The sequence below is a fragment of the Gopherus evgoodei genome, chromosome 14 (assembly GCF_007399415.2).
Source record: "Gopherus evgoodei ecotype Sinaloan lineage chromosome 14, rGopEvg1_v1.p, whole genome shotgun sequence".
NCBI lineage: Eukaryota > Metazoa > Chordata > Testudines > Testudinidae > Gopherus > Gopherus evgoodei.
This window is the reverse complement of record NC_044335.1, coordinates 30,461,587-30,485,401: the sequence shown is the minus strand read 5'-3', so window position 1 is coordinate 30,485,401 and position 23,815 is coordinate 30,461,587. Positions and strand designations below refer to the sequence as shown.

The following is a 23,815-nucleotide window of genomic DNA, read 5'->3' as shown; positions in this document are numbered from 1 at the left end:
AGTCAATGTAATGGGCAATAGCTTACGTCTGTCAAAATCTAGAACTGGTTGGAAAATAGATTTTCAGTCCCAGGAAAAATTTTGAGATTTCAAAACAACTTTCATTCTGAATTGGAACAAAAAGTCAAAACTCCTAAGTATTTCACAAAATGAAATGCCCTCAAATACCTCAGGTCAACTGAAACATTTTGTTTCAATAATTTTCATTCAATTTCAACTCTTTTTAATTTAAAAAAATATATAAAATAAAGTAAATTTCAAAACAAAAAGTCATTTCAAAATGAAAAATCAAAATGGGATGTTCTGGTGTTTTCAAAACTTTTGTTTCCATTTTTTTCTAACAGAAACTTAATCAAAATTGATACAATTTAAACAAACAAACAAAAAAAAAATCCATTTAATTGCAATGGCATTTTCCAAGAGAAAACTGTTGTGACAAAATTTCTCCAAGCAGGTCTAGCTAAATCATATCTAGTCTAAGCCTGCCTAAATTCTGCTTCTGGTTAAACCAGGGTTAGACCATTGGGGACAGTGGGATTGCACCAGTATATGCAAGAGTAGGACTATGAAGGGTCCAATTCTGATCTTGAGTACACTGGGTTTACATTAGGGTCATTACATTGACTCTGATGGAGGTAATCCTGATTTACACCAGAATAAATTAGAGGTGAATTAGCCCCATGGTCTTCTTACAAACTAAACTGTGTCACACTACCAGGCTGTGAAATCAGGAGATATTATTAGCCCCATTTTATAGCTAGTGAGACTTAGGCTGTGGCTATGTTAGAGGCACAGCTGTAAACTCTCCTGTGTAGCCGCTCTTCCAGCAGCATAATTAACCCCCACCCCAATGAGCGACGGTAGCTATGTCGGCAGGAGAGCGTCTCTCAAAAGCATAGCACCGTCTACACCCCGAGTGACAAACATTTTGCCAACAAAAGTGCTGGTGCAGACAAAGACTGAGGCACAGGGAGGGTAAAAATTACTGACGAAGGGCCACAGAATCTAGGGCAGAGCCTGGATTAGAACCCAGGAGTCCTGAGACCCAGTTCTCTGCTTTAACTACTAGACTCTCACCCTAATTCACCTAAGAGTGGCAATGAAACTCTCTTTTCTTCAAGCCTGAATAACAGTGGCCTGTGTTAAATTCACCTTCTCCCAATCAGGCACAGAGGTGGAATGTGAGAGTACTGTAATTTCAGTACTTAGATGTATTGGCTTAAATAAAGACAGTGACAAGGGATGGTCTGTACATGTCAGCTGTTTAAGGCTCCCTGCACCATATTCTTTGAGATGACACATAACCGGACTGCCCCAGGGCCCTACTGTCCATGAAAGGAGTAAGGAGGATGACCAGATGTCCAGATTTTATAGAGACAGTCTCGATTTTTGTGGCCTTTTCTTATATAGGCACCTATTATCCCCCAGCACCATCCCAGTTTTTCACATTTGCTGTCTGGTCACCCTAGGAGTGAGCACTCAGCACTGACCTGTAGCACTGGATGGAGCAGCCGGACCATGTGCCAGGGCCCAGGGCAGGCCCGTGCCCTAGAGCACGCCTTCTCTTCTCCTATTTCTGATCTCTTGCAGTGGGTTGCTCAGACAGTGCGATAAGCTTCCTCGAGAGGCAAGAAGGAGTCTGAACCTGGGGGGAGGAATATGGCAATTTTGGCAGGTAGTAGGGGGGTCTGGCCAGATACTCATCACCAGTGTGGCATGGTTGGCAGCTGGGAGGTCTGGCCAGAGGTAGATGGCACAGGGGAAGGGGTTGGCAGCTGGGGTGTGGACAGCAAGGCTGCTTTTCACAGGGGAAGTGGAGTGGCATGAGAGCTGGCAATGGCTGGTGGAGAAGGGTGAAATGCTGATCACTCCATGGCCCTCCTCTGTCCTGTGCCCAGTGTCCCTCCTCCACCCTCACATTGCTCTGTCCCAGCAGGAGCTGAACACAGTGCCCTGGCTTGTCCTCCATTAGCTGCATGCTCCTCTAGAAGAACCCTGGGGGCGGGGGAAAAGGTGGGGTGGAATCTTTTACTGCTCAGTGTAACAACAAACAAGTCTCGTCTCAGCACTGCAGGCTGGGAACCGGATGCTTTATTTAACTGCAGAGCGGGGGAAACTCCCACTAGCTAAATAGGAGGTACGGCAAGGGTGGGGCATGGCTAACCCACTGGGTACCCATGGGTAATCCACTGACCCCATCATGACCACTTTCTTACAGCTGGGCTGCTGGAGACGAGGTGAGGGAATGGGCCCTGGCAGCTAGGAGGACTGGGAAGGGAGCCCTGTTCTGAAACATAGCCCCGTGAAAGGACAGTACAGGGCAGCCCCTGTCTGTGCTCTAGGGGAGTGTGTGTCATGGGAGCTAGTTACATGGCTCCAGGTGGGATTGGGGCTTGGTCTCCTGAGGCACTAGGTGCTGCTGAAAATCCCTCCCCTGTTTTTTCGATGTGCCAGCCTTGTAAAATCACCCTTTCCTTCCCACTCATCATCTCCAAAGACGGACGCCAATTCCACCAGAGTGACTCTGTTAGCTTTGCTGGCTTTGCACGGCTGTCCCTGACCCGCATGGTGCAAGCAGCTCTGTGGCTGCTGCCCAGCAGGAACAGCCTGCAGCTGAGCAGGGCTGGCTGTGCAGAACGAAGGGAGCAGACAGCAGCGACCACCCTGTTTTGTAATGTAGGCTCCCCTGTGCTTTGGCTCTGATACAGAGGGAGCAGATCTGCAGAGTCAGATGGGGCAATAGTCACAGGGCGCATTCTCAGTGCAGTGCGGGGGACTCCTCTGGAGTGGAACGAGCTCGCCCCTCAGAGCAGGTTTCCACTACCACTTACGTCGCTGAGGGGTGTGGAAAAGACACACACACACACACCACATGGGACGCATGTTCCAGTGACCTAAGTGCTGTCCACTCCGGCACTACATCGATGGGAGATGCTCTCCTGCCAACAAAGCATCTGCCTCTGGCGGAGGTGCAGTCATTATATCGACAGGAGAGCACTCTCCTGCCAGCGTAGAGCGTCTTCACCAGACATGCTGCAGTGACCCAGCTGCACTGGTGCAGCCATGCCATAGTAGCACTTCTAGTGCAGACCTGCCCTCGGTCTCCAGCACAGTTGTCTCCTGCTGGTGCCCTCTTGTAGCATGAGCTCAGGTGCCCAGCAAATACCCCTCACCTTCTTGCTTTCCATATCCAGATTAGGTCATTTGTGTCATTCTCCCCTTGGCAAAGGCCAAGTCCTGCTTTTCCAAACAGTCACCACCTATGTATTCAGGCACTGCACCTCCTCCCCAGCTTGGGGCCCCCTGTGTCCAGCTGAGCAAAGGTGTCTCACTGCCTGCCCTTGGGAGAAAAGCAGGGATGGAGACTGGCCTGGGGGTGAGGGGATGGCATCAGAGATCCGCATTCTCCTTAGACACTGCCAGGGCAGCTAGAATCTGGCCTCGGAGAGTCACAAGAGAGTATGAGGCCCAGACATGAAACTGGGCCAGATGCTGCATCCCTTTACACTGGAGTGAATCTGGAGTGCTTCCACCAGCAGTATTTACCCTAGTGTAAATGAGATCAGAATCAAGCCCTTTGCACGACAGATAGGAGCAAACAGCGCGGTGCACTGTCAATGCTAATGGCGACTGCGGGGCCAGGTCTTGGCTGGAAGGAACCAAGGACAAACTCAGGCTCCCCTGATTTGCTTCCTCTCTGCAGACCCGGGTTGTCAAGGAGGACGACATCCAGCAGATGAACCCTCCCAAGTTCGATATGATTGAGGACATGGCCATGTTAACGCACCTCAATGAGGCCTCGGTGCTGTACAACCTGAAGCGCCGCTACGCCCACTGGATGATCTATGTAAGTGACGCTGGTACAGGGCGTGAGGGTGACACATAGAGCCCTGACCAGCACAGTCAGAGGTCAATGCTGATTCAAATGGCACCAACTCAAAAGTACCACAGATTTCTGCCCTTGATTGTCCCAGATTACTGGCTATCCCAGTCAGGGTCATGTTGAATCAGGACAGCTATGCCCTGGATTTCTCATGCCTCAGGAACCTCTCCCATTCAGTATTCCTTGTGACATGGGAGTCATATGGATGCATTAGAAATCCCCAGGCAGACTTAGATAGATAGAGGGGGAGATTTATGTGTACTGATTAGATTCACTTGGAAAACATATTGAAGAGAAATAAGCTGATCTTGGGATGCCAGGTGAAGAGACTCACTCACCAGGGAGTCTGCAAAACAAAACACACTTCAGGATGCTTCCCAAAATTCCTAACCCTGGAAGGATTTCTAGATAAGGCTAAAGCTGGCTGCCCTGACTGGAGGAGAAGCTAATGATGGCTTTCCAGGAGGGATGTGGAGAAAGGCCAGCTGCCTGGGTGGAGGGGGTAGCAAAGGGTGGGGGAGGAATGTCACCATTAAGGTAAGGTAGGTTGGCAGCACAAAGGGATGTCCCTGTTAAGGCCAGTTGCATCCCTGTTCTGTAATAGGCTATGGAAGCAGCATGGTGCAGACAGGCCACATCCACTGCGGCATCTCTAGCTCTGAGCCCAGTGGCTTTGAAGAGTTTTTGTTCTGCTGCGTTGAGGCAGCTGTGTCCCTCTGCACTCACTTGCCTCCTCTCTGCTCTCAGACCTATTCAGGTTTGTTCTGTGTCACCATAAACCCCTACAAGTGGCTGCCAGTCTACACCTCCCCTGTGGTGGCAGCCTATAAGGGCAAGCGGAGGTCAGAGGTCCCGCCTCACATCTACGCCATTGCAGACAACGCCTACAATGACATGTTGCGCAGTAAGCTTTTCTCTTTCCTCCCTCTCCTCCCTGTGCTCGCCCCGCAGCGGAGGCCGGATCTTGTTCAGTGGGAGGGGGAATGCAGGGAGGGCATTGTGGCATCACCTCACAAGAAGAAACTAATGCACAGTAGCAGAGATGGGCCTGGAGAAACCCGACTATCTGTGTCCGGACTGGGCTCAGAGCGGAAGTTCTGGGCCACTGTTAAAAACACTGATTACAAGCAATACTGACCAGTAACCAATAGCACCTTTCCTCCAGCAAAACAGACTCTGGATGGGCATCAGAGCCTGTATCTCGAGGGATCACCACACGCAGCCCTGGCATTTAGCTGGCCTGAATCAGGCTACCCAGCCCCCATGGTGCTGTGTAACAATCCCCTAAAAGGGGATATGACCCATAAATTACCTTGGCTGGAGGGTCAGGGTGATGAGGAGAAAGGACACCTCCCTAGCAGTGCCGGGGCCGGGGCCTTGGCAGCACAGTGGGCTGGCTCAGGCTTGTGCTGTGGGCCCAGGTCTAGGGGAGGAGGGGAAGATGCAGTAGGATAAAAAGAAACACTTTAGAAATGTCAAGACACCAGGATACTTCTTCCCGGGGTGCCAGTCCCCTGGAGCCTGAGGGAATGCCCACACCCACAGCCTCATTTTGGACCTTTCAGACTGGGAAAGCTTGGTGTTAATAAGTCAGGTGAACATAGTCACTGGCCCAGCCAGGTGGGGCTGTGGATGAACAGGGAAAACCCAGACCCACGGCAGCCCTGGAGCATTCTCAGAGCTCCATGTGATCTCAGTACGTTTCAGTCTAACGCTGGATCTTTCTTTTCCAGATCGTGAGAACCAGTCCATGCTCATCACGTAAGTGACCCCTGCTTCCCTTCATGGGCCATTGTTCCCTGCCTGCCTTGTACGTGTCTCTGGGTTAGGCTCCTGGGCCCCATTCTACTGCCCCTGCTCCAGGATACAAGTTGTCTTTAGGGTCCCGGCAGTGGTTTGTCATTTGGACTGACTGGCAGCTTTCCTCCTGTGAGATCTGATGCCCCAGCTGTACGAGGAGGTACATCAGACCACCTGCGCCTCCTGAGGCCCCCAGTCAGGCATTCCTGGCTGCCACCCCATCCCCAAACAAGTTTCCTTCACACCCCCACCCATTGGCTGCCAGAGCCCCTCCAGGGCAGTCTGTCTGGTGACAGTGGCAACGGCTGCTGTTCATAGAAACAGAATATCAGGGTTGGAAGGGAACTCAGGAGGTCATCTAGTCCAACCCCCTGCTCAAAGCAGGACCAATCCCCAGACAGATTTTTGCCCCAGATCCCTAAATGGCCCCCTCAAGGATTGAGCTCACAACCCTGGGTTTAGGAGGCTAATGCTCAACCACTGAGCTATTCCTCCCCCAAAGTTCACCCTGCACTTGTTGGTGCTGGCATCACGGGGTATGACTCTCCCAAGCTGGTCCCCTGGAGCAATGTGTTTCCCAGTGCCAGCCCTAGCCCCAGCCCCAGCGCCAGCCCCATGGCTGGCCACACGCACCGGGGTGTTAGCCCACAGCCTTGTGCCCAGGAGGAACATGCTTGATGCTCCTGAACAGAGGAGGCAGCCAGGCCCAGGAGGGTGATGGGGGAGGGGGCAGGCAAGGTTAAGTTCAAGTGACATATAGATGAGGGCTATATAAAGTTCTTTGAAGGGCCCTACCCTGCTGCCAGGAGCCACTGACATTTTTAGCCTCAGCCATGGCCTAATTAGGTAACGCAGGGGCTGAGGCGGGAGATGCTTGGCTCTTGTCCTGCAGCAGCTCCCCCCGCAGACTCATCCCTGCTCTTTGTGATCTGGGATTACAATAGAAGAGCAGCTAACTCTAGGCATGAAATCACTGCAAGGCCTCATGAGCCAGTGCCAGCAGGCAGTGCAGACCAGGGCAGCAGGAATTGCCCAGCCCCCAGGTCTCACCTGGACTCCTCGCCCTCCTCTGTAAGTTCATACCAAGCATGTGACAGACCAGGAGGAGCCTGGGGAGGGGGAGACTTCCCCACCTGGCACTGTGTGGACTCGCTGGCCATGTCTGCAGTGGTGATTTGCCCCAGTGTCAGCCTCCGGGGGGCTGCCCCGGTGGAGCTGCCCCATTACAGCCCCCTGATGCAGCCGAGCAAAGCCCAGACGGGCAGTGGCGCCGCTTGCGTTGGGTTCACACCAGGGGAGGTCACTCACTCCGCTGCAAAGTCCAGCAGCTTTGCCCGTCTGTTCTAGGGGATTGTGCCAGTGCAGCACCACAGGGGCTGAGCCCCGGTGGCTGAAACCCCACATTGCCCCCATGCAGAGCGTTAGCCAATGGGAAGTGATCTCAGGCTGCCCAGGGCCAGACAGGGCTGAACCTCTCCCTTGGGGTTTAACTTCTTTTACATAACACTGTAAGGCGGGGCTGGGCTGTGGTCTTGGTTTTCTGAGTCTCTGTGTAAAGGTTTTGCCTGACTCTGCCTCATTTTCTTGATCTGTGTATTTCTGTTACCCTAAGCGGAGAATCTGGTGCTGGTAAGACTGTAAACACCAAGCGGGTCATTCAGTACTTTGCCATTGTCGCAGCCCTGGGCGACACGCCGGGCAAGAAAGGAGTAAGACCCTCATTTGAAACACACTTTGGCTGTTTTCTTTTTTTTTCTTGTAACTTTTTGCATTTGGAAGCGTGTTTGGATCTGGCCCCTCACGGGCTTTGCTTTTCCTTTGACTTTTGAACAAGCAAGGCTTGAAACAACTGATCTTGGGGAAATGGAGTTTTTAAGTGGCTCACCAAACTGATCAGCCACATCGGGGTCTTTTGGGCCCACGTTTTCCTTCACCCCAACATATTTTCTTTTTCAGACACTGTAAAGGGGACAGACTCCCCCCCATTTCCACCCGTCTCTTTTAAGCCTTGCTTTTTGCCTTTTTCCCCCTTTTCTCTTTTTTGTTCTTTTGTTCATTTTGGTCCTTTTCCATCTTCTGCTTTTTCTTGCTCTTGTTTTGATTCTTTCTTGCATTTCTTTGGTGTTAGTTATTTTTGAGATTCCCTTGCAATTGCTTATTTCTTCTGGGTACTTGATGCCCCAGCCTGCTTTCCCTTGCAGAAGCAGACTGGTTGTTTCAGGTAGTGGATAAGCAATTCTCCAGCATTGTTTTCCTTCCCTCTTCCCTGGGTTTGGATTTAACTGTTCCTGCTTTTTGGTGCTTTTCTTCTTTTTCTTGAGCTAATCTATTTAACACATTTTTGATGTATTTTTTGAAATTTAATCCTTCGATTTTTTGGAACCGTTTTAGTAACTAAATGTTAACGCCTTGCTATTTTGATTGATGCTTTCTGTGATTCTGACCTGTCCCTTCTGGAATTCTAAAGACAGTTTTCTTTCCTTTTTCTAGCAAGCTCCTGCCACTAAAACTGGGGTAAGTGCTACAGGGAATAGGGGCCACTCCTCAAGTGAGAGGCGAGGCTTGCTAAGCAGCACCTTGTTAACTCCCACTAGTGGTGGGCCCCTTTCTGAGTGCCCTTGTGCCAGTGCAAGTTAGGAGTAGCTGCGATGATGTCAATGGAATGGTATCATTGTGAAACTGACACGAGATCAGAACCAGGCCCCGGTGTATAGCACTGCATTTTGCTAAGGTGACAAGGCAGTAATGCAGTTGGGAAATGCTCTTGTGGTTGCTGAGAGGATCCAGGGAGACTGCCTGTCTCTTCGTAGAGCAGCTTCTCTCTCAATGGAGGGATCACTATTACCAGGTGTGGATGTGCTGCTCACCCCTTTGGCACCCCCTGCTGGTCTCTCAGGGAATTAGCTCATTTTCCAGCCCAGAGCACCCTCTGCAGACTGGTGATCTACCTCTCCTCTGGCCCCATGTCCCTCCCAGGACCCCAGTGCTCTGTTAACCAGGGTGCTGCCCCTAAGCAAGTAACCCCTTTCTCTCAGGGTCTCCCCTCCCCAGGAAACCCCCACCCTCTATCCCCACCTCACCTCAGTATCAGGCTACTACCAGTCATTGTCTAGCCCCATGCCCTGGGGCAGACCACAATATCAACTTACTCATCACTGCCAAGGTTGGGTTTGGACCTGCTGCCTTGGCCTACCCCTGGGCTGCCCTCTGTAACCTGCAGTACCAGTTGCCTTGTGCTAGGCCACAGCCTGGACCTTCCCAGCTCCTCTGCCTTTCCCCAGCCCTGCTTCACACAGGTACCCTGTCACTAGCTCTCTAGAACCAGGCCCTTCTCTCTCTACAGGCAAAGAGAGACTGCTCCTGGCTTCCCTGGCCTTTTTATACAGGCCAGCTGTGGCCTGATTAGGGTGTGACCCAACTGCAGCCACTTCCTCAATCAGCCTAGCTTTTAGAGCTGCAGCTTTCAAGCCCTCTCAGGCAGGAGTAGGGGTCCAGTCTGCTACACCAGGATTGGGATCTGCACATTGCAGGGCATTGAGTCAGGCTGGGATTTTCTATCCACTGCCCTGGGGATGGAGTTTCTTTAGCTCCCAGTTCACTGCAAGTCTGTCCCACTGCCTCAGCAGAAGGGGGGCTGGAAGTTATTGCCAGGCTGTGGCTCTGTGAGAGGCTGCATTGCAAACCAGACATCTCTAAAAAGGACCAGTCCTGAAGCAGTTACTCTGTGTCTGGTCAGGCCGAGCTCTCGTTGACTTCCTCAGGCATTGACCTGAGTATGGCCTTCAGTATCGGCCCTTGGGGGCCAGCTGGCAGTGGCTGCTTGCTTTGAGGGGGAGGGAGTACCTCATTTAAATGAGTGACTGTTAAATGCTGGGGCCAGAGCACTGACCGAATTCACCCCAACCCCGGGAGCCTAGTTTCACTCTGTCATGCACATCCCCTGCTTTGCATCTGGATAGTTTGACTCTGAGTTTTAGCAGCAACATGTCCCTAATCCCAGGGGTTAACAGTTTGTCGGTGTTGCTGGGGGAGGGGAGTGAGGAGCTAGGGTGCTGCACAAAGGGTTACATTTACAATGGTAGCAGTACATCGAAAACATCATCGTCCAAAGCCCAAGTGGCTCCGTTATGCAGTGTATAACTCCTGCTCCAATGTTACACCTGCCCAACGGACCAGTGTGCTGAGCTCCAGGGTCCCTCAGTCCAGCTCTGCAGAGGAGGGTAAAGTGCTTCTGAATAACAGCATTATGTAAAGAGCCATGTAATCAAAGGGCTGCGAGCCCATGGTGGGCTGCAGGCCGTACAGTCAGTAAGGCTGGATGAATCTGTCCAGTAGAAGCTGCCTGGAACCCGTGCCCACATCTTCCCCTTCCCTCAAGGTTATACGTGAACTAGACAGCTCTTTTCTCTAACCTATCCCTTCAAAGGCAATCTTTGTTGCATCTGCTCCAATATTATCAGCCAGCTATCTTGGATTCAATGTGATCTCAGAGCAACAGAGAGAGGATAGGAGGGGGTTAAATCATATTCCCAGGTAAGAAACTGTGCTAGCTGGAGTTAAGCAAGCTAATCTGGATCAGTGACCTCAGGAAAATAACCTTCAGAGCACACTGCAGTGGCCAGAATCTTCAGAGTTAAGGTTCCATTCCAACCCCAAACAATCGTGAGGGCACATGCTGTGCACCCTGTATGCTAGGCAGAGGCGTGTCTATGGCCAGGATTGCTGCTAGTTGACACTCAGCCCTGGAAATCACAGTGATTTGCCTAGGGACCTTGAGAGCTGAGATGCTTTAAACCCTGTCCCTTGGTGTTTCGTCTGTGGACGCAAACACCTGAAACCATGGCCAGTGCAACTGAGACATCGGAAGATATGTAGCCCAGTTGCAGTGAGATAAGGCTTCAGAACTTCTTGCTCAGGGAGCTGAGCCCTGTAACTAGTAAAAGGTGCAAATGGCTGTCCGAAGTCCAGTGTGTGTGAGGGGAGTATGCTGGGCTGGCCAAGCAGGAGCTGGTCAGTCTTGGGCATGTGTATAAAGGGAAAGCAGAGGGATATTGCAGAGAGTGCCAGGCAGGGAGGTGTCCCATGGGTAGCGGGTTAATGGTAGCCACAGCTGTGTGCCTAGAATCGCAGTGCATTGGAAGCATGCAGCACTGGCGTACCATTGTCTCAGGAGTGGGGGCGAAGGATGGCCGGGGGTACATGTGCAGAGTTTAGGTTATTTGAGGTATTTTCCAAGAGTGGGATGGGGTTTAAGCAAATTTCCCAGTTTGCTGACTTTAAATTATCCATAGAGATTTAAAACTTGAATTTCACCTTCTAGTTAGCAAAGCGTTTCTCTGGGTGTTTCCTATGGGGACCGTTTTTAACCCATGATGTACATTATCATTGGCTTGGAAGCGACAGGCTGGCTGGTCCTGGGATGCCAAGCGAAATCAGCTCATCGCTAGCCTTCCTTCTCCTAAGCCCCTCATCAAACAAAGCCATCCAGGGCATGTGGGCTGCAGCTTCTCCGCTCAGGGGCAGGTAGCACAGCAAGGATGCAGGGCGAGAGGTTGCACCCCCTGAGCAGTGCTGCTCTCTCATCCTGCAGGGGGCGCCACAGAACATTTCCAGCTTCGGGCAAAGCAGGATCTAAGCCAGGAGCCAGTCTGTTCTTCTGAACCAGTGGGTCCTGACTAGTGCAGCGTCCTAATTAATTCCCCGTGTTCTATAAGCAAGTGTTGCAGTACTTAGCTACCACGCGTGGGGATCAGGAGACCCAATTCACTGCTGTTCTTTGAGAGGAGAGGTGCTAATAACAATAATTAACAAGGGATACACAGCCCCATGTGCAATATAAGGCCACATAGTGTGAGAGAGCTGGGAACAGGATACCCAAGTGCCTAGCTCCCAGCGCTCTCATCAGTCCACTAGAGCAGGTGACATGCTTGGGCTCTGCCCCCCGTGTTTATGGCTCAGTGCAAGCTGATTTCAGGGTCAGAAAAGCCAGAGGGACTTACTCTAATGAGAGCCTTTGAAAAAAGAGTCTTTGGTGCAACCCAAACACAAAACCCAGGGCTGAGCTTTGGAGTTTCCAGGTGATAGGGTTAGATGAACATTCAAACACTGAGATACACTTGTTTGAAAGGTCGGAGCAGGTGCTGCCATGACCTCTGTCAGGTGAATCTGCGGAGGCTGGAGGATATTAGAGAATGAACTGAAAGCTAGGGACAGCTTTGACTCTGGAGAGCCGGCTGCCTCTGTGACATGCTCTTACGGACAAAACTCAGCGCTGTAGTTCTCGACCCACGCCGCCACCGGGGGAAGTTGCAATAGTAGCTTAATGTAGTTAAGACTCAGATGTTTAAAGACACAGTGATGAAAAACGCCAGCACTCTGCCTCCACTGTGGCTTCCATTGCCAGTGGCTCTGGTGGAGCGGCACCTGTGGAGAATTACAAGTCTTGGTTTCCTGGTGTAGGCAAGGCCCTGTATCCCTTTGGCATGACTAGGATATCAGGACAGCCTGAGCGTTTGGGGAGTTCTGCCTAGGTACACCTGCAATAGTCAGTGTTCTGCTTGGCTGTATCTGGAGCAGTTGGCAGTGGTCAGATGATGACTAGCGTAAATGGACTGTAGCTTTATGGAACCATTTGGAAAGCACACCCTCCCCTATAGAGACAGTGACTAAGGCACGATGGTGTGGTGTGGTACAAAGTTATAATGCCATGGTCTAATTGCTAGGGCACTGGGCTCTGAGTCAGGAAACTTGAGTGCTGGTCCCAGCACTGCTTTCTCAATGACTTCACGGCTCTGTGCCTCAGTTTCCCCTCACACCCCTCTGTCTGTCTTGCCTAGTTTGGCTTTAAGCTCTCGGGGAAGGCAAAGGCTCTTCTGTGTGTTTGTATGCTGCCCGGCACACTGGGCTCCTAGATGCTACTGTCATTCAAATGTAATAACAAGAACATGAGTCTGGGGCTGAGGCATTGCTGTGAAGAGGCCATCAGGGAGTTCTGAAGCTCCCCCCAGCTAGCGCCTATAACACTGCACACCGCACCACAGCTCTGAGGAGAATGGTTCTGACACATGTTTAACGGAAAACTGACCTAGGAATATTACAGAGGGTTGTTACTGTCTCTTCCTGGGCTATTTCCTGGACCCCTTCGCTTCCAAAGGCAGGTTTTCCCAGTGCCACGAGCCCTCCTCTCCAGGCCTTGATGGCTATGGCCCCGTCACAGAGGACTCCCATGTACCGCTGAGCTATTAGCCTGGACCTTTATAAGTACCACTCACAGCGGACTAGATGGCCACAGAATTCATGGCTTCAAAGCCCAGCTCTGCTCCCCAATGTTAATTAAAAAAATAAGACGTGCCAGGTAGGAAGGCGCCACCCTGGAGACTAAAGCCTTAAGGGAAGCTAGTGAGAGTAGCAGAGGGTTGAGGGACACAGCACTGTCCCCTGCCCTGTGTCCTGCTTTCCCTTAGCTGCATCTGTAGCAACAGAGCCACTGTTACTAATGCTACAGGCACAAGCTGACCCATCCTTTGGCTGCATTTTCTAGGGTACCCTCGAGGATCAAATCATTGAGGCCAACCCTGCTATGGAAGCCTTTGGCAACGCCAAAACCCTGCGAAATGATAACTCTTCGCGCTTTGTAAGTATGCTAGCAGGATTTATATTTATAACGCTCAAGTTATCCATACCCATGCCCTGTGTGAAGTGGCCACAGATATCCAGAGCTAGCTTTTACTAGGGAGCAAATCATTGTCAGAACTAGCAACTCTCTCTTCTTTAGATGGGTTGGCTGTAGGGCCAAATCCTTTGCTGCTGTAAAGCGATGACACTTCCTGATGTTAACTGACCAAGCTAGTTCACTGACTTGTGCCATTTAATTTACACTAGCTGAGGATCTGGCCCTAAAAGGTGAGGCTGGAGTTAGGAGCAGCCCAAGGTCCATCTCAGCTTGGATCAGGCTGTGAGTGATGACTGCCAGTGCCAGGAAGGAGCCTGGCACAAAGGGAGAGCAGGGAGAGCTGGAAGTGCCAATGCTGGGAGGTGCCTCAGGGCACCGGTGGTGCAGTTTCACCTTCATCGAACTCTGGCCCTGTGTTTGGCTCAACCAAACCCCTGGTTCCCATTTATCTCCATAACAATGCGCTGGAGGTAGTGGAGGCCACAGTGGGATTCTTGGTCCTCTCTGGATTCCCCAGTGCACCAGGGGCCTTGGAGTGTCATGGGGGTCTCCTGAGCTTGATCAGCAGTAGCAAGCCATGACTCTGCAGGTAGTTGTGCTGCAGACCCAGCATCACGCAGCTCTGTCCAGGAGCCAGGGCTGTCAGGGGCCATCTGCAACCATCCTCTGAGTGCTGCACGAGAGCACAGCCACAGGGAGCAAAGCTCAGGGGGATAATCCCTCTGCTGAGCCAAAAGCGACCAGCACAGGCTCGAGAAATTCACCCAGACACCTTGTATTGAGCCCCAAAGTTGTGTGACATTAACGTAAGGCAGAGAAGAGACAGACCCTTAGCCCTCCCCAGCCATCTGATTTGTAAGAGCTGCCCACTCGGGACAGCAGCTGTACCTGCCTCAGTTCCTCTGTCCAACCTAAGTATTTACCTACTTCCCTTAGGGCAAATTCATCCGAATCCATTTTGGCCCCTCAGGGAAACTGGCCTCTGCTGACATTGATATCTGTGAGTAAACAGCCTTGCACACCTGCCAATTCAACATGCTCTTTTTCTGCCCTGACACTGGATCAGCTCCAGAAAAATCCCAATCTGTTTTTTTTCCTGTTTGTTTCTAGACTTGCTAGAAAAATCAAGAGTGATTTTCCAGCAACCCGGTGAGAGAAGCTACCACATCTACTACCAGATCCTGTCTGGGAAGAAACCTGAGCTCCAAGGTAAGCAGCTTCAAAGAAATCTGACCAGGGGGAACGACAGTGTAAGCACATCTGGCCTGGGCAACCATAGCCCCTGGTGAAGTCACTGCCCCCCTGGGGGAGGAAGCCCAACTAGATCCCTTGGAGGGAGGGTGCTGGGGGCAGAGGAGTCATTACTCAGCTCTGCCCTCTGGGATCTCGTGGAGGGCCCAGAAATGATCCCAACTGGCCTGCCAGGCTCTGCCATTGAGCCACCTCTTAGGCACTGAGCGGGGCTGGGATCCAGGTGCTGGGTGACAGGAAACCTTTCCGCACTGGAGAGATGCTTGGCAGAGGCCTGGCATGATAAGCTTCTTGGCTGCCGCCTGTTGAGCCTGCTGCTGGATCATGAGAAGCACCTTATTAGGCAGGTCTGGAGAGCAGCGGAGCAGTAACCTTATCTGGGGGTCACGAGGGCAGGCACCACTGCTTCTAAATCAGTCTCCAGCCCAGCAGTATTGCGAAGATAGCAGAAGGGAGCTAGAGCTGCAGAAGAGATGGGCCTTGCGAGGGGTTACCAGGCCTTCCGGAGTCAGACCCACAAGCCAGCTAGAGCTGAGGCAACAGACCAGAATGGGCTGGGAGTCACACCCAGCCATGCTTCTCTCTTCTGCCCTGGGCAGTTCCCATCAGAGGCTTTCACCTCAACCACCCAGCCCTCCCCCTGCCCTGCCCACAGAGACACAGCAAGCGCGCTGCTTAGCAGTGGGAACTGGGAAGTCCAGCAGTACATGCTACAGGGCCAGGGGCCATTGCTGCAGTGAGGGGACTGTATCCGCAGCCATGTGATGGGCACACTGTGGTGGTAACGAGGGCCTGTGCAATGAGACCAGGGTAGGGAGAGTGGCAGAGCACTGGGGCATTACCAGGACATATGGAGCAAAGGCAGAGCATGGTAGCTTTCCATTGCTCTTTGGCAACTGCTGCTCAGCAAGCTGTCTGAGATGGCAGCGCACAGCCCAGCTGAGCCTCCCTAGGAGCAGTGGGTTTTGTGGCATGTGCCAGGGCCAGCTTCATGGCGCATGTTGCACTGTGGGCGAGGATCGAGGGAGCCTGGGCGATACCAAACATCCCACTGCACTTGGCCTGTGCCCAGAGCACTGCCCTCCGCCTTCCCTGCTGATCTTCACCGCACGCTCCAAAGGGCAGGGCTCCAGCTCGCCTCCAGCTACCTCCTGATGCCTGGGGTGGCCACCTGGGAGCCCAGCCCTCTGCCAGGTTTGCAGGCCAGAGCTCAGCCAAGGGAGGGCATGTCCCACAGCAGAGCCCTGGCTACACTGGGCCCTAGGGCTCAGTCCTGGAGCTGTGCATTAGGCCCCATCGGTCCTGAGCCAGCCTTTCCAGTGGAGTCTGCTCTGGAACGCAGGCCAGCATGCGGGGGAGCCGAGTGTACCTCACATCTTTGCTCTCCCTCCCACTCCCAGATATGCTGCTACTCTCTCTCAACCCCTACGACTACCACTTCTGCTCGCAAGGCGTAACAACGGTGGACAACCTGGATGATGGCGAGGAGCTCATGGCTACAGACGTATGTACAGGACCTGCGAGACAGAGCAGGGGGGAGGCCTGGGCAGAGGGGAGAATGGCTTTATATTCTCCTGGAGAGAAATGGGGATATGGCTCAGCTTTGCTCAGATACCGCTAAGCTCTGCTGATGTTTTATTAATAATCACCCTGTGCACATCTCCAGCCCCTGTCCCGCAAGGGCCCCTGACGTTTGCAGACATTCACTCCCTGGCACTCCTCTGCAGTGAGGGAGGGCTCATTCTCAGCCCCACTTATAGACTGGAAAGCAAGGCACAGCATGGGTAAGGGCCATGCACAGCAGTGTGTGTCGTTCCTATCGCTGTGCACCCAGAGGGGGTCAGTCCCATGCAAATGGCCAGTGAGATGCATGGCCACCACTGATGCATGCAGCCCTAAACATGTAGGTGTGAGCGTCTCATTCTGAAAACCACAGAGCGACTCAGTGACAGAACCAGGACTAGAACTTGGAGTCCTGGCCCCTGATGGGGGCGCTGCCGGTGGGTGCTGAGCACCCACGATTTTCACCCTGTAGGTGCTCTAGCCCTGGAGCACCCACGGAGTCGGAATCTATGGCTGAGGATACTGGAAGGAACCCCAGTTTTAGGATGAGACAGGTACTATTAATGGTGGATTCAGTTATTAGAAATATAGATAGTTGGGTTTGTGATGACCAGGAAAAATGCCTAGTGAATTGCCTGCCTGGTGTGAAGGTAATGGATCTCCTGAGACAGCTAGACAGACTTGTAGGTAGTGCTGGCGAGGAGCCAGTGGTCATGGTACATGTAGGTACCAGTGACTTAGGGAAATATAGGAGAGAGATCCTGAAGGCCAAATGTAAGCTGCTAAGTAAGAGATTAAAGACAAGGACTTCATGGTAGCATTCTCTAAAATGTTTCCATTCTACGCACAAGGCCCGTAAGGCACACAGGATCTCAATGCGTGGATGAGACAGTGGCATGGGGAGGAGGGATTTAAATTAATTAGGAACTGGGGAACCTTTTGGAGAAGAATTAGTTTATACAGGAGGGACGGGGCTCCACTCAAACCAAAACTGAACCAGACTCAGCCTGTAAAATTAAAAAGGTTGTAGAGGATGTTTTGAACTAAGGGCTGCAGGAAAGCTGGCAGGTGTGGAGAGCAAACGGTTTGGGTGGGGATGTCTCTTAGGAATGAAATGGGGAACCCTACATCCTAGTAAAGCGGATAGGAAAGAAGTTGGTAAAGTACAGGTAGGAGCCAGTGAGGAACAGTAAAGTGTAAAAGAGTCACATTTATATTTAGCTCCAGAAGGCAAGCAACTGAATATTGACAAAATGTACTAGTGCTTATCTACAGCTGCTAGGAGTCTAAATTCTAAGCTGGGTGAACTAGAGCGCCTGGTATGGAGTGAGCATATTGATATAACAGACCTCACGAAGATTTGGTGGAAGGAGGATAATCAACGGGACACAGTAATACCACGGTTTAAAATACAGTAACTCCACTTAATGTTGTAGTTCTGTTCCTGAAAAATGAAACTTTAAGTGAAATTATGTTAAATGAATCCAATTTTCCCATAAGATTTAATGTAAATGCGGGCGGTTAGGTTCCAAGGAAATTTTTTGGGTGCAGACAAAAGGTATATACTGTACAGTACTGTACTTTACTGTGGTGGAGAGTTTCCCCTGGCTTACCCCTGGGGCTCAGGGTGGAGGTGCAGTTAGGGTGCGGGAGGGTGCTCAGGATGGGGGTGCGGGGTCTGGAAGGGAGTTGGGTGCAGGAGGGCGCTCTGGGTGGGGGTGCGGGAGGAGGCTCAGAGCTGAGGCAGGCAGGAGGTGCAGAGCACTTACCTGGGACAGCTCCTGTTTGGTGCAGGGGGTGTGCAGGTGGATCTGCGCAGTGCAGCACCACCCCCATGGCTGCGATTCTGGGAGCCACGATTCTGGGAGCTTCCCTCCCCCCACAGGCAGGGCCACCCGGAACACAGGGGATTTAGGGGCTGCAGGGCCCTGGGCTAAGGGGGCCCTGGGGCCCTGGACTGCAGCTCTAAAGCCCCTTTTGGAATGCGGCCCTGCAAGCACAGGCCAGAGGACTCAGGAGGAGTAGGGGCAGCCGCACAGCCAGAGGCTGGAAAGAAACAGTGCTTTCCCCTTCAAAGTGCCGCTTCTCTCCGGCTGTTTGTTTGGCAGCACTTAGGACTTTCTGGGAGGGAAGGAGAGAGGGAGCGGGAGCAGGGCCGCCCAGCAGATTCAGGATGCCTGGGTTTTTTGGTGGCGGGGGGCCCCCGCTTTGGCGGTAATTTGGCGGCGGGGGGGCCTTCCGCTCTAGGACCCATCGCCGAAGTGCCAAAACCCGGCACTTCAGCGGCAGGTCCCACTTCGGTGGTAATTTGGCGGCGCGGGGTCCTTCCACCCTGGGGCGGAAGGACCCTCCACTGCCGAAGACCTGGAGCGGAAGAAGCTCCGGGGGCCTGGACTCCGTGAGAGATTTCCGGGGCCCCCTGAGCAAGTAAAGGACCCTGCTCCAGGGGCCCGAAAAACTCTCATGGAGGCCTCTGTGGGGCCCGGGGCCTTGGGTAAATTGCCCCACTTGCCCCCCCTCTCTGGGCAGCCCTGAGTGGGAGGAGGCAGAGAAGAGGAACTTGTGCAATGCTCTCTTGTAAAATCAGCCAAACGACATTATAAGGAAGCATTGCACAACTTTAAATGAGCATGTTCCCTAATGGAGCAGCGATGTAACTTCGAAACAACATTAAGCGGGAGGATGTTAAGTGAAGAGTTACTGTATATAGGAATGACAGAGCCATCCACTCCCAGTCTTTATTCAAGCCTAATTTAATGGTGTCCAGTCTGCAGAACTGGAATTAATTTGCAAACTGGACACCATTAAATTAGATTTGAATAAAGACTGTGAGTGGATGGGTCCTTACACAAAGTAAAAACTATTTCCCCATGCTAATTTCCCCCCTTCTGTTACTCACAGCTCGTCAACTGTTTGAAATAGGCCATCTTGATTATCACTACAATTTTTTTTCCTCCTGCTGATAACAGCCCACCTTAATTGATTAGTCTCATTAGAGTTGGTATGGCAACACCCATTTTTTCGTGTTCTCTGTGTATATATATCTTCTGACTGTATTTTCCACTGCATGCATCCAATGAAGTGGGCTGTAGCTCACGAAAGCTTATGCCCAAATAAATGTGTTAGTCTCTAAGGTGCCACAAGAACTCCTGTTCTTTTTGCTGATACAGACTAACATGGCTACCACTCTGAAACCTAACAGAATGTTAGGAACTATTAGGAAAGGTATAGAAAATAAGACAGAAAATATCATGATGGCATTATATAAACTCATGGTATGGTCACACCTTGAATGCTGTGTCCAGTTCTTGTCGTCCCATCTCAAGAAGGATACAGTGGAACTGGAAAAGGTTCAGAGAAGGCCAACTAAGATGGTCAAGCCTATGGAACGGCTTCCGTACAAGGAGAGACTAAAAGGATTATGGCTGTTTATTTTAAGAAAGAGATGACTAAGGAGGGATGTGATAGAGGTCTATAAAATTGTGAATGGTGTGGAAAAAGTGAATAGAGAAGTATTATTTACTCTTTTACACAATACAAAAACCAGGGGTCACCCAATGAAATTAACAGGAAGCAGGTTTAATACAAACGAGGAAATACTTTTTCACACAATGCACAATTAACTGGTGGAACTCATTGCCACAGAATATTGTGATGGCAAAAGTATAAGTGGGTTCAAAAAAGAACTAAATAAGTTCAGAGAGGTAGGTCCATCAATGGCTATTAGCCAAGATGCTCAGGGATGCAACCCTATGCTCAGGGCAACCCTCAACTTCTGACTGCCAGAAGCCAGGAAGAGGAGACAGGAGCAGATCACTCCAACTGCCCTGTTCTGTATACTCACCTGAATCTCTGGTACTGGCCACTGTTGGAGACAAGATACTGAGCTAGATGGACCACTGGTCTGATGCAGTTTGGCCTCTCTTATGTTCTAAATTAAATTGCTGTGGCTGAGGTTTGCTAAGTAATATAGATGAACGATGAGATAACTGATAAAAGGCAATTTGTGTCATTGCACGCTAGAAGTTCAAAGCAATGGCATGTGCATTTTCCAGTTCTGGAAAATGTTTTATTTTCTTCTGAAAATTTTGACTTTTAATCAGAATAAATGAAAACCAAAATGTTTTGGTTTTGGAGTGAGGGAGTGACTGAAAACACAACATTTTCAACTGAAAGCAGACTTTTTTTGTGTGAAAAAGTTCATTTAAAAATAATTTTGACAGAACTTTTTGGATCTGCCCTACTCCAAGTGTTCATGTTGCCAACACTCACAATGATGTCACGAGTCTAGTAGTATTTAGTTTTTCTCTTAAAGCCCCAGCTCCTGGAGTCATGTGATTATGTGACAGTCTGAGTTTTTCTTTCTTTCTTGCTAGAAGTGAGTTTCTAGCCCTCAAGGTTGCACAGAAAATACTGAAGTTGTGTCCCAAGTAAAGGCTCCAAAACGAGACACCAAATGAAAATATCCCCCTGTTTATGGCGTCTAAGTCAATCTCATGATTTCTCAGGGCCCGTCTCCTGATTTTTGATCACTCGGGGTAGGCCACACTGCACAGGGGATGTGTTGTGATGGGGCATGTGACCATGCTGAGCCTGCAGCACCTGGGACCACTGAGGAGTTTGGAGGGCCCCTCTGTTCGCTGGTGGGGGTGGGTTTGCCGTGACAATGGGTAGGCTTACCCTTGCTGCCTGTCACCCCTCAGCATGCCATGGACATCCTGGGCTTCAGCAATGAAGAGAAGTATGGCTGCTATAAAATAGTGGGCGCCATCATGCACTTTGGCAACATGAAGTTCAAGCAGAAGCAGCGGGAGGAGCAGGCGGAGGCCGAAAACACTGAAAGTGAGTTTGCCACACAGCCGAGTTGGGCTGGGAAAAACTTTGCTGAGCCCAGCAGGGTGCATGAACTCTTTCCACTGCTGGACAGAAAATCACAGGGCTGGAGCATTGAAACAATCCCCGTCAAGTTTCCCATTCATCCACCTGCCATCCCTTCCCTTTCCCACATTCCTCTCCTGTGGCGATGCCTATTGACTAGGGGCCATGCCTCCCACAGTGCTCAGAACTCCCCGCAGTAGCCCTGCCTCTCTGAGCATCTGTTTGGTGCAGGACACTGGGTCTGCTTCTGTCAAATCAGCCGCACTGTGCAAAGGTTTATTGTTCCCCTTTATTGCATTGTCCTCTCTCTGCACAAGAGGGAAGAGAAAAGGCTGTGCAGGGAACCTTAGCTCAGGCAGTTCCCAATATTTGAGCACAGCACTACACAGTTCAGGATATATGCTGCTGCTGCTGCACTGGCAAAGGGAATGTTGATCTAACAGGAAGTGATTCCCCTTCATCGTTAAGATGGAGCAAATCTTCCTACACAGAGATTCTCTGGGTTGGTAATACCTCAGAGAAGCACAGGTGCAAAAATCTCCTTATGCCAAAAACCCCCTACGACTCCACCTTACACACCATACCCTGGAGAACACAATACAGACACTGCCCACTGGGGAGGTGAGCAGACTAAAGAGAATTTTTGGGTTAGTGAAAGCCAGCAGAAGACAGCATCATCTCAGCCCAAGAACCATATATTTTTGTCTTGAGTATGCCCATCACCTGGCTGCTTCCTCATGGTTTGATGATGTGTTGCAGGTGCTGACAAGGCCTCCTACCTCATGGGAATCAGCTCAGCTGATCTCATCAAAGGGCTGCTCCACCCCAGAGTGAAAGTAGGAAATGAGTATGTGACAAAAGGTCAGAACGTGGAACAGGTGAGTGTGCTGGGACTGTAGTCTCCTGCCTGCATTGTTACCTGGAATCCCTTGGCTTTGTGCCCTACAGGAGAGCGATAGCTTTGGGTGGCATTCCCAGTGCAGGACCTTTAGCTCTGGAGTTCACCCCTCTGGTGGCCCCACAAAGTCTGAGTTTGGGTGCCCCAAGGGCATGCTGTAAGCTGAGCCTGCTGCTGCTGTCTTTTAGCAGCTGTCTCGGTTATTCATTGCTAGTGTGACCGTGGAAGCAGGAGTGTGCTGGGCTGATGGCTGGATATTTTTGGCCATTGCATTTTACAGTGATGGGCCAAGGCTGGAATTTCAATTTGAACCCCTTTGATTTGTGGAGGGTTTGGGTTCAAATCCTTGGACACTGTGGTTTGGCCTGGGTTGGATCCAAACTCAAGAGGGGCCTAATTTCTGTGGTTCTTGCTTCAGCTGTAACCCCAATCTCATGAGATGTTGGCTCAAGATGGTGGAAACCTCCCCAGGACAGCAGCTGTTGTGAGATTCCCACTGTTGAGAGTGGGAAGGTTGCAAGCGCAGCTCATGAGGTTTCAGCACCCTCAGCCGCACACCCAAAACTCAGCCTGGATTGCACACCCACCTTGGACACCAGCCTGGGAGTCACATTTCTGATCATTCCTATCTGAGTCGTGGGCCTGTGTTCCATCTTCTGAAGTGACTTAGGAACTTGGGAGCCTGGGGGTCAGAAAGTCCATGGGACACAGGCTCCTAAGTCACTGGGGCACTTTTGAAAATGTGACCCCAGCACATCCCTGACAGGCTGCCCCAGCCTGGAGCTGCAGGTACACTTAGTCAGGAGAGGAGGGCACAAAGTACATTTCTGCATGAACACAAACACATGGACTAATTCAGTGGCTGAAATGTGAACAGCCCTTGGTGGGAGCAGCAATTCCCTTGGCTCTGGCTGGCTATTCCCCTTCCTGCTCTGAGAGTAACGGGTCTTCACCGCCTCAGGCTGGGTGTAGATAGAACAAAACCAATAGGGAGCAAGTCCTGATGTGACGAGCCCTCTCCGGATTGCATTGGCAGGTGGTGTATGCAGTCGGGGCCTTGGCCAAAGCCACCTACGATCGCATGTTCAAGTGGTTGGTGACTCGTATCAATAAAACCCTGGACACCAGGCTGGCCAGGCAGTTCTTCATCGGAGTACTGGACATCGCAGGCTTTGAGATCTTTGAGGTGGGTTGCAGGGGTGGTGTGTATTAAACAGACTCAGTGCCATAGACACACACGCAGCTTTCCCATGGCTTCTAGCAGTTCTGCCATGAAGATATGGGTGTCTATGGAGAATGGAGCTCGTGTGTCAATTCATTAACCCAGAATACTGTACACCCACCACAGCCCCTGGGAATTGCTTTGTTGTTGCTGAGGACCAGAGTGCCAATTCAGTCCCAGCTGAGTTTCTTTGCACCTGTTCTGGAATGGGATCCCAGGGTCTGTCCACATGGGCTAGGTGGAATCAGTGATGGACTGGGACCAGGGGATGCTCCCCTTTGCTGACAGAGGTTTGGTTTGTGCCTGCAGTATAACAGCTTTGAGCAGCTGTGCATCAACTTCACCAATGAGAAACTGCAACAGTTTTTCAACCACCACATGTTCGTCCTGGAGCAAGAAGAATACAAGAAAGAAGGCATCGAATGGGTCTTCATCGACTTTGGCCTGGACCTGCAGGCCTGCATTGACCTGATTGAGAAGGTAAAGCATGAAGCATGGAGTTGGGGGTCAGTGACTCTGCCAGCCCGCTTGGGTGGCTGTGTGAGACTGGAGTGGGCTGAGCATACGGTGTGGCTGCACAGGGCTCTGATAATCCCGGTTTGTTACCATGCATCCAGCTGAGCAATACTGTTGGGTGGATCCTTTTAT

General features: G+C 51.2%; 1 protein-coding gene across 1 annotated transcript in view; it reads left to right on the top strand.

Moving 5' to 3' along the window:
• The window catches only part of MYH7B (myosin heavy chain 7B), a 55,208-nt gene that overhangs the window by 3,732 nt on the left and 27,661 nt on the right, over positions 1–23,815 (top strand). Inside the window, 13 exon segments of the mRNA XM_030533814.1 lie at positions 3,704–3,847; positions 4,631–4,787; positions 5,617–5,644; positions 7,296–7,392; positions 8,174–8,197; positions 13,224–13,316; positions 14,292–14,355; positions 14,466–14,564; positions 16,007–16,110; positions 20,873–21,011; positions 21,807–21,925; positions 22,982–23,131; positions 23,477–23,647. Coding sequence (XP_030389674.1) covers positions 3,704–3,847; positions 4,631–4,787; positions 5,617–5,644; positions 7,296–7,392; positions 8,174–8,197; positions 13,224–13,316; positions 14,292–14,355; positions 14,466–14,564; positions 16,007–16,110; positions 20,873–21,011; positions 21,807–21,925; positions 22,982–23,131; positions 23,477–23,647 — 1,389 coding nt within the window.